This window comes from Sprattus sprattus (genome assembly GCF_963457725.1).
Source record: "Sprattus sprattus genome assembly, chromosome: 15".
NCBI lineage: Eukaryota > Metazoa > Chordata > Actinopteri > Clupeiformes > Clupeidae > Sprattus > Sprattus sprattus.
In genome coordinates, this window is record NC_137913.1 from 8317833 (window position 1) to 8327832 (window position 10000).

The 10000-nt window shown below is 44.4% G+C and overlaps 2 protein-coding genes across 5 annotated transcripts in view; both read right to left on the minus strand.

Moving 5' to 3' along the window:
• The window catches only part of rnf122 (ring finger protein 122), a 15761-nt gene extending 12922 nt beyond the window's left edge, over positions 1-2839 (minus strand). For 2 of the 3 annotated variants that reach the window (XM_080851988.1, XM_080851987.1), the window contains exon 1: positions 2317-2817. In XM_080851988.1, the coding sequence (XP_080708114.1) occupies positions 2317-2341 (25 nt within the window). In that variant the 5' untranslated portion in view covers positions 2342-2817. Of the gene's footprint in view, positions 1-2316 lie in introns of all 3 variants that reach the window. The other variant, XM_080851989.1, reaches the window with a different exon arrangement.
• Positions 2840-4079: 1240 nt separating this feature from the next.
• Positions 4080-10000, minus strand: part of LOC308375984 (gamma-glutamyl hydrolase) — a 6260-nt gene continuing 339 nt past the window's right edge. For both annotated transcript variants that reach the window (XM_080852221.1, XM_080852220.1), the window contains 9 exons: positions 9935-10000; positions 9634-9748; positions 9457-9507; positions 8806-8890; positions 8205-8343; positions 6902-7008; positions 5261-5354; positions 4910-5047; positions 4080-4306 (listed from right to left, as the gene is read on the minus strand). The exon at positions 9935-10000 is cut by the window's right edge. In XM_080852221.1, coding sequence (XP_080708347.1) covers positions 4188-4306; positions 4910-5047; positions 5261-5354; positions 6902-7008; positions 8205-8343; positions 8806-8890; positions 9457-9507; positions 9634-9748; positions 9935-10000 — 914 coding nt within the window. In that variant the 3' untranslated portion in view covers positions 4080-4187. The remainder of the gene's footprint in view (positions 4307-4909; positions 5048-5260; positions 5355-6901; positions 7009-8204; positions 8344-8805; positions 8891-9456; positions 9508-9633; positions 9749-9934) is intronic.

The window sequence follows — 10000 nt, forward strand, 5'->3', positions numbered from 1 at the left end:
TACTGTGCTTATATATGTGTGTGTGTCATGCATTCACTTACTACTGTGCTTATATATGTGTGTGTGTCATGCATTCACTTACTACTGTGCTTATATATGTGTGTGTGTCATGCATTAACCAACTGCTGTGCTTATATATGTGTGTGTCATGCATTAACCAACTGCTGTGCTTATATATGTGTGTGTGTCATGCATTCACTTACTACTGTGCTTATATGTGTGTGTGTGTGTCATGCATTCACTTACTACTGTGCTTATATGTGTGTGTGTGTGTCATGCATTAACCAACTGCTGTGCTTATATGTGTGTGTGTGTGTGTCATGCATTAACCAACTGCTGTGCTTATATATGTGTGTGTCATGCATTCACCTACAACTGTGTTTGCAAACCAGGAACCTGAGGCCAGACTGACATGAGAGCGGTCCACGGGTCAGTCATTAGTCCCAGTCATGAGGCCCCTACTCTATTGCATTAAGTTCCAGGTGCTCTTCAAACATCCACCCAGCTGTCCCCAGCCCCAGTGCCTATGCAGACACACTCCATCAGAGACCAGCTCCAGTTGTCTACGCAGACACACTCCATCAGAGACCAGGCCCAGTTGTCTACGCAGACACATTCCAGCAGAGACCAGCCCCAGTTGTCTACGCAGACACACTCCATCAGAGACCAGGGCCAGTCGTCTACGTAGACACACTCCATCAGAGACCAGCTCCAGTTGTCTACGCAGACACACTCCATCAGAGACCAGGGCCAGTCGTCTACGTAGACACACTCCATCAGAGACCAGCCCCAGTTGTCTACGCAGACACACTCCATCAGAGACCAGCCCCAGTTGTCTACGCAGACACACTCCAGCAGAGACCAGGGCCAGTCGTCTACGTAGACACACTTCATCAGAGATCAGCCCCAGTGCCTACGCAAACACACTCCATCAGAGACCAGCTCCAGTTGTCTACGCAGACACACTCCATCAGAGACCAGCTCGAGTTGTCTACGCAGACACACTGCAGCAGAGACCAGCCCCAGTTGTCTACGCAGACACACTCCAGCAGAGACCAGGCCCAGTCGTCTACGTAGACACACTTCATCAGAGATCAGCCCCAGTGCCTACGCAAACACACTTCTTCAGAGACCAGCTGAGAAACATGAACACAGACGCTACACAACAGCCTCAAGCCATCTCTGTTTCTGTGGAAGAAGAAAAAGGCCACAATTATTTGTGTTTGGTGGCTGATATGGATATGGATATGGAATACACATGAAACAGTACTCCACTGTATTCCATATGATTGTTAAGTACAGAGACACCTGGGCCCAGTTTCCCGAACGCTAAAAAGGACTTAAAATCGGTCGTAAGAGGGATATTGCAGAGCGGTTTCCCGACGGCGCACTTACGGCAATGATGAGTCTATGATGTCGCCAAAATCCACGTAGGCCGTTAAGATACGTCGTTATCGGGAAACTAGGCCCTGATCCAGAGGCTCCGGAAGATCAGAAGACAGAGGAATAAAGCTGAGGTGAATTTACTTTGCTTTCTTCATTAGCCTAATTCAATCGTTTCCACAGACTTCTCACAAAAACACAGGACACCAGAGGTGGCCGCCCCTTTGTGTGTGTGTGTGTGTGTGTGTGTGTGTGTGTGTGTGTGTCTTACACATCAGCAGTCAGAGAACAGAGGAAACTTTATCTCTGATAAAACAACACAGTCTCTGCACAACATGTATTTCCAACAGCAGTCTGTGCAGCCAGTCTAGCCCAGACTCTTTAAACCGGCGCTAAGTTTAGGGGCCAAATGATCTAACGACCATGAAAACACCAGCTGAGTCTCCTGTCATCTGCTGACAGACCCAATCAAGGTCCTGAACCATGCCATAACAGTCATGAACATACACACACACACACACACACACACACACACACACACACTCACACAGTTCAGAGCGTGAACACTGACTTCAACCTTCAATGACAAGTGGCAAAATTACTGTTTATCACACATGTGTGTGACATAAAAGGGTGTTTTATAGCTGACTCTTATTCATCTTAAAACAAATAAGGACAGATTGGCCTATGAGCTAGCTTGATTGACTCCACTAAATTATTTATATCAATTAAATCAAAGTAAGCCAAGCAGAAATGTCAGCATGTTATGCTTCCTGAAGCAAACCTCAGTGAAGTAATAATTGCCATCATTTCTCTATCTCCATCTTGTTTCTGCCCACAACTTTTGTTTTGATCAACGACATGTCACTGCCATGACGCCACCGATTAGGCTACCTTTTTCTCCCCAGTCTCGGCTACAACGCAGGATCTTACCGTTACACCACTGAAATGGGTGCATCAATGGAGATGGGTTGGATGTGGACGGAAGATGTGTGTTTATAAACAAAGAGCCGATGCCCTTTGCCTGTCCTGTTAATGTCTTCCGTTATCGCGACAAAAAAAATCACCGCGCAAGCGAATAAACACGTCCCTCCATCTAATTTATACGCCAAACCCTAAGAACATAAACAGTAGGCTATTCATTAAATAGCCTATTCCAAATCCGCGTTTTTCATACACAGAACTGAGCTACCGTTAGCCTTAAGTTGTGCCCCACAAGGGATGTGGTACTAACGTTATTGTTTACACCGCGGCACATGACTGTGAAAGTACATTCGTGATGTTGTCGCGTTTTCCCAACGTTTCCATTTGTTTGAGGTGTCAGGCAGTTGTCGCTATTTGAATGCCTGATAAGATAGATACGATGTCAGTAACATACAGTAATCCTGGTATCCATTGAGGATTGTAGACGACGACGTAGACCATGCCGTTACTTCCCACCCCCTCTCAACGACGAGGGACATGAAATGAAACCAATGAAACGAGTCTTTTCAACCTACGCACTGTATGTCAGTGTAGACTATAAAACAGGATCTTTTCACCTGCACAGAGCGCTACTTGTTCTTTCAGACCTACTTGATCTTTGAGACCCGTTACATTTACTGTTAAAGTTATTATTTAGTGACACCTTTTTATAAACTTGTATGGATACAAAATTCAGCGCACTGAAGCAGACTTTTGTGCAACTGTCAGTTGTTTTTTAAAGAAGTGAAAATGAGGAACCTTTTTAGAAGGAACAGAACAGCTTGAGTTAATAGTTTGAAATAATGTCGCCAACCGCCAGAGCAACCCCAACCTACAATGTTTGTGCATAACGTGAGGCTAGAAGTTGCAAAAGTGCTGTGCTGTGCTGTGCATGTGAAAGCGGTGGGTGTGGGCACACAGCTGCACTCGTCTGTGGATGTGTAAAGAGTGGGATCTTCAATATGAAAACTTAATCAACGAGACTACAGCTCCTACTCCAGACCAGCAGGGATGGCTCCTACTCGGCTGACTGCTGCCCTCTCCTGCCCACTGCGCCTGAGGACCTGTGGGAGACTGATGCAGGGACCCTGAGACTGATGCAAGAACCCTGAGACAGATGGGGGTTCCTCAGGATCTTCCCCTGAGCTTCTGCTCAGACAAACTGATGTTGGTGAGGTTTTTGGAATCACTTTCCTGAAGAATCTGTTTTCATGTAGAAAGGGATCTTCAGGTAGTAAACTGCTTAATGGTGAAATGAGAAGGTGAACTGTAGGTAGAAAGCCAATAGGGATTTGGACATCATCCATAGACACGATTGGACAGCAGCTATAGACACGCTTGGACAGCATCTATAGACACGATTGGACAGCATCCATAGATACGATTGGACAGCATCCATAGATACGATTGGACAGTATCTATAGATACGATTGGACATGATGTAAGTTCTGCCACATGACTGGCAGGGATTAGAGATGGGGCAGAGGGCACCAGCCTTAGCATGGCAAGGGCCTGTGGGGGGCAGCACACTGGATGGCACAGAGAAACACACAGTATGAAGGTGCCAGGTGTAAATGAACTAACAAAAATCACCACTAACTATAATACCAACACCACCACCACCCTCAATGGAATAAAAACATTCCAAAAAAACTTGATTCCATTCAAATTTATTTCAAGAAATTAAAAATTATTATTTAAAAAATATTTATTTAAAAAAATAGAAGGGAGGCATTTGTCACAAGCTGTCTATGTAACTTGATCTGGACATATACAATTAGTGCATATCTGGTGTGTGTGTGTGTGTGTGTGTGTGTGTGTGTGTGTGTGTGCCTGCGTCCTCAGAAGAAGTAGGCTTGTTCATATCCGCTGAAGTTTCCGATGTAAACAGGGTTGTAGTTATAGATCAAAGCCTGATTCTCAACCTCAACGTCAGTGAAGTGATGAGAACTCTTCCTGCCTTTAGGGAGACAACACAATGAGATGACACACTTTTATTTTACACACCTACATTATTTTACACACACAAAAAACACACACACACACACACACACACACACACACACAGACGCGCGCACTTATGAACACACAGACAAATGGCAAGTCAAATACTAAAGATTCCTCTCTCCTCTCTCTCTTTCTCTCTCTCACACACACACACACACACACACACACACACACACACACACACACACACACACACACACACACACACACACACACACACACACACACACACACACACACACACACACACACACACACACACACACAAGCCCAAAACTCTAACTGCTAATGTAAGCACAAAATGTAAAGAACACACCACCTGCAATAGGATGGTACACAGATGCACACAAACGATAGATGGTACACACATATACACACACGATACATGGTTTAAATGGTGATTTCAACATTTTAGAATCTCTCAGGAATATGCCAGGGCTTTCATAGTGGTCCATATCAACGAGTACGCCAGATACACAATCATATGCACTTTCACACACAGTCACACACACAGTCACACACACACAGCCATGTTAACTAAATGTGCACTATGTACCTTCGTTGACGAAGAAGTCTGCGAGTAGCACTGAAACTCTGACCGCATCCACGGAGTGGGGGTAGTGATACTTGGGGTTCCACTGGAAGCGGTTCACCTCAGGGTGCCACTGTACCCCATAGAAGGGGTACTGCTTCCCTGTATCACATAAACATTAAACACATCAGGATTTATAACGCCTCTCTGAAAATCAGTGTGTTGAGTGGAGTAGTGTGTTTCTGTGGAAATCAGTGTGTTGGGTACTTAAGCAGGGTTACTCTGAGGGTGGTGCTCCTGACTGTATGTATGTATGTGTGTGTGAGTGAGTGTGTGTGTCTGGGAGAACCAGTTTGCAGCATGAAAGAAGGATACCTTCCATTGTTGAGACAAAGACTGATCCGTCCTCAGCAACGTTAGTGGATAACATAGAAAAGAACTCCCTCAGTCTGTTGTTCTCCGTAAACACCTGGGACCAGAAACAGCTTAAGTAAGGGTTGGCAAGTAGCCTGGATACCAGCCCAAACCCCGCCCACAAAAATTTTGGTCAGGGAGATTTGGTCTGGCTCTGAGTTAGTTGGGAGAGAGTTTCATCGGACAGATAAAGCCGGACCAAACAAATTGTCAGGGCGGGCTTTATACGATGATGGACAGATTATCCAGCGGTAAATTCGAAATCCTCCAAAAGATGGCGGCGTATCCGGCTTGTAAGTGGGACATATTTTATGTAAATTATGCTATCTACACGTCTTTTTTATGTCTACATTGACTCTGTTAGTTGTTTATGTGCAACACGAATTTTGCCGAGGATTGTATGTCTTAACTGAAGCGCTCTAGACCATTATTGTTAGGTCATTGCTAACGCTACACCAAAAATCCATTAAAATACATGGTAGCTAGCTATAGCCTTGTTGCTAATTAGTAACGTGAGCAGGCATATCTCAACAGATATTGACAGCGTATTCATTTTTAAAAGAGGAACAGAGAAACGCGATCAAGGCATTTGTCTATGAAAAGATGTTTTTGCCGTCCTTCCTACGGGATCAGGTTAAAGTTTGAATGTATCAGATGGTCATACTACGTTGCTCTGATTGGTTCTAGGCATCCAATTGAGCGAAGAGGCATTTTTCCCCCCTGGTTCGTTGAAACACGCCCCATAATCACAGCCCAATAGTTCAGTATCAGACTCATATTCTGACTAGAATTATGAGTATGACATCGTCAGGCTAGTTGGCAAGAGTAAGGGTTGGAGGCCAGGAGACCAGAAGCAGCATGAATAAGGGTTGGAGACCAGAAACAGCATGAGTTGAACACCACAGACTTGGCGTGGATCTGGGGTGTGTTACTCGCCAGTGTTGGGAAAGTTCACTTTCTACAAGAACTAGTTCAGTTCTTAGTTCACAAATTCTAAAATTAACTAAATTGAGTTCAGTTCATAGTTCATAATTCAAAATTTTGAACTAAGTTCACAGCTCCAAAAAATGATCTAGTTCAGTTGTTTGTATCAATATGTTGCGAGCTATAATTTTTATAAAGCTCTATATGTCTGCAATACAGCTCTCGGCCTCTACGCAACTTTGGCGCTCTCACACCAGGCATAGACAGTAGAAGAAAGCCCATGCAGCGATTGGATACAGGACTGTTAACGGTGTATTTTCCGCCTGAGAGTCTCTAGAAATCTGGCACCTTCTTGGACGAAATTATTAAGAGTAAACGTGCCGTTCACAGACACCAGAAAGAACCAGTTCACACACAGTATCGTTCATCAGGCAGGAATAGAGTACGTTCAGTTCACATTCACCAAAATTATGAATGAATTCATGAACTTTCGTTCAATGAGCGCGTTCAGGTACAACACTGTTACTCGCATGCAGTACTCTCGCGGATCAACAGTGGTGGGAGAAACTAACACCTCCAGAAAGGTTGTTTAGATAAATACTAAAACTAACACAGTGCGTCCAGAAACCACATCATGTGAACTAGCTGAAGGTCGGAGTGAAAGGCCCCAGCACTCACCTTCTCAGTGACTCCGTAGTGATGGAAGTTCCCAGTGAGAGGCTTCTGGGACAGAGACGAAAATAGGTCTGGAGGGAAGTCCTCAAACATGCGGCTGGAGTGGGCCTCTGCAAGGAGGTGCAAGGAGGAGGGAAGAGGAGGAGAGAGGAGAAATAAATATTTTCACTTTTACCAAGAGATAGCCTACATCTCCTCTTAGCACTGACATCTCTTCTCTACTGGGGAACATTGGCATCAGAGCTTTTACCCACGCCATTGGCATCAGAGCTTTTACCCACGCCATTGGCATCAGAGCTTTTACCCACGCCATTGGCATCAGAGCTTTAACCCACGCCATTGGCATCAGAGCTTTAACCCACGCCATTGGCATCAGAACTTTTACCCACGCCATTGGCATCAGAGCTTTTACCCACGCCATTGGCATCAGAGCTTTAACCCACGCCATTGGCATCAGAGCTTTAACCCACGCCATTGGCATCAGAGCTTTAACCCACGCCATTGGCATCAGAGCTTTAACCCACGCCATTGGCATCAGAACTTTTACTCACGCCATTGGCATCAGAGCTTTTACTCACGCCATTGGCATCAGAGCTTTTACCCACGCCATTGGCATCAGAACTTTTACTCACGCCATTGGCATCAGAGCTTTTACTCACGCCATTGTTCCTAGCTCAAACACAAACAAGCAAGGTGAGTTTTGTCACATGCAGTATCAGTGGAGGTTCACTTTAATTTTCTCTCCCTGAGTTTGATTGCCCTTCAGTGATTACTGCTGAGGCTGATGTAAAGAGAACTGAAAGGTGATGGGAGGAGGAGGAGGAGGAAGAGGAAGGGAAATAAATTAGATGGCTGTCCTGGACGTCACCATAGCCTTGTTACTTACGCAGAACATTGATAAGTAATGTCATCAACTGGAATGGTTTCTCAGGGCAACTGAAGTTTCCATGGCGGCGCATTTTGATGACTCGTCATGACAGCAAGTGCCAAAGAGTGTGTGTGAGTCTGAACTTAGAATGTTTGCTCAGGATATGACACAGACGAGGGATGCTGGCTCAGGTATTTTCTTATAAAATAAATAAATAAAAAATCTTGTTCATATGTTCACATTTCTTGCCATTTCTTCTCCTCAAGGGGTCACCCCATCCACTCAATGCACAGTGCAAGGTTGAGAGGAGTTGAGATGATTTGTGCTGTGATGTTATGGTATAGTGTGTGTGATGTTATGGTATAGTGTGTGTGATGTTATGATGTTATGGTATAGTGTGTGATGTTATGGTATAGTGCGTATATAAGCTGCGCCTACCTATGGTGAGGTTGAGGGGCATCGCGATGTTCTCTGCTGTGGTGCTGCTCAGCAGGTTCTCGCCGGCCACCAGCACTGTGAGCAGCTGGAACCCCATGCAGGTGCCCCAGATGGGGAAGAAGTCCTCTGCATCGTTAGCCTGTTAGAGGGATAACCACACAACCAATCAGGACGCTTTGTTAGTCTGATAGAGGGACAACCACAGAACCAATCAGGTCAGGACGTTAGCCTGTTATAGAGGTCAGGAGGTCAGGCCTTTTTCATAATCTATTACATGAAGTCGAAGGATTGCCTAACTGGATGTAGGTTTTCTGGACAATGGACATTCTTACCAAATATGGACATGCTTACCAAATATAGACATGTTTACCCATCAGTCCATCTGCCCTGTCATTAAAGTGCCAGATAGGCATTCCTGTCTTCCTGTCACATTCAGCACTGCACTCTCAAACTCCCCCCTGGCACAAGCACTGTGATCTCATCTTTACAGCCACAATAAAAGATTACACAACCCACTCACGCGCAGACCTTCATATAAAAAAGACCTGTCTTGATAATCACGCACACGCACATGCACACACACACACACACACACACACACCTTTACAGCGAGCTGGTAAAAAAAGGTTGCAGTCCGGGCATAGTCTGATTTCACCAAATCCACAGCTCCTCCAATGAGCAACAGGCTATATTGGAGAGAGAGACAGACAGACAGACAGATAGACAGACAGACAGATAGACAGACAGACGGAAAGACATACAGACGAGTTACCACCATAATCCACTCCACTGACCAATGGGGTCCGTTCGAAAAGGGTTAAAATGCTGTCCAACTGGGTCTCTAACTAACTTAATGATAAACATCACAGGATTACCACAGGAGAGTGCTGCCACCTAGTGGACAGCTACATACACTTCTTAAACGCTGAATGCAAGCTGCATGAAAAGTTTGGCAATAGTTTTCGCATATGCTTTATTTTGTACGAAATATCGAAACAGAAAATTGAAAGAAAGCATACTTATCTAATATATTAGTATATTTATACAAATTCAAAATTAGGAGAAGGATGTTTATTTGTTGTTCTATCCATAACATCAGCAACACAGTATCTACCCTACAGGTAAAGTTCCAGTTATGATAACATTGTTAGACTATTTTTCACATGTTTTGGTTCCTCTCTGGAAATGAAGATAACGTGCTAGGTTGGTTCTGCTTCAGGACCTGCATATCAGGAACCGGCAGGTCACTTACCCATTTATTTCCGTGAATATCTTCTCATATTCAGCTTGGGTCTGGTTCAATCTGTAAGACAGCGAAATTCAGTCGTGAAATTGGACACAAACGTGTTCGTATAGTTTACGATGGTAACTCTTTTCTTTCTTTATCATAAAATAATAATCAATACTAAATAAATCAGAGTCTTCCTACCTGATAGGAACCACTCGGCTACCTGCTGATTCTATGTACTTGACATACGAGGCGGGGATGTAAGTCTGCCCAAATGGTCTCATAGAATCATCAGACACCTCTTGGGTTAAAATGCCTTGAAAGATTTGAAACGTCAGCATAATTGTCACAATCAGGTCAGCATATTTTCACAGCTAGTTCATACAAAAAAGTTTCGCATAGCTTAAAACTCAAATATGGTGAAAACAGGATGAACAATAGCTCCATTTGAGCATTTTTGCAACTTGACATCTTGCACACTGATAGCAGACAAGCTGTTTACCGATTATTGGCCGCTCGTTGACGGGTGCACCTGGACGTAGTTCGACTGCTGGTCGCGCTAAACTCA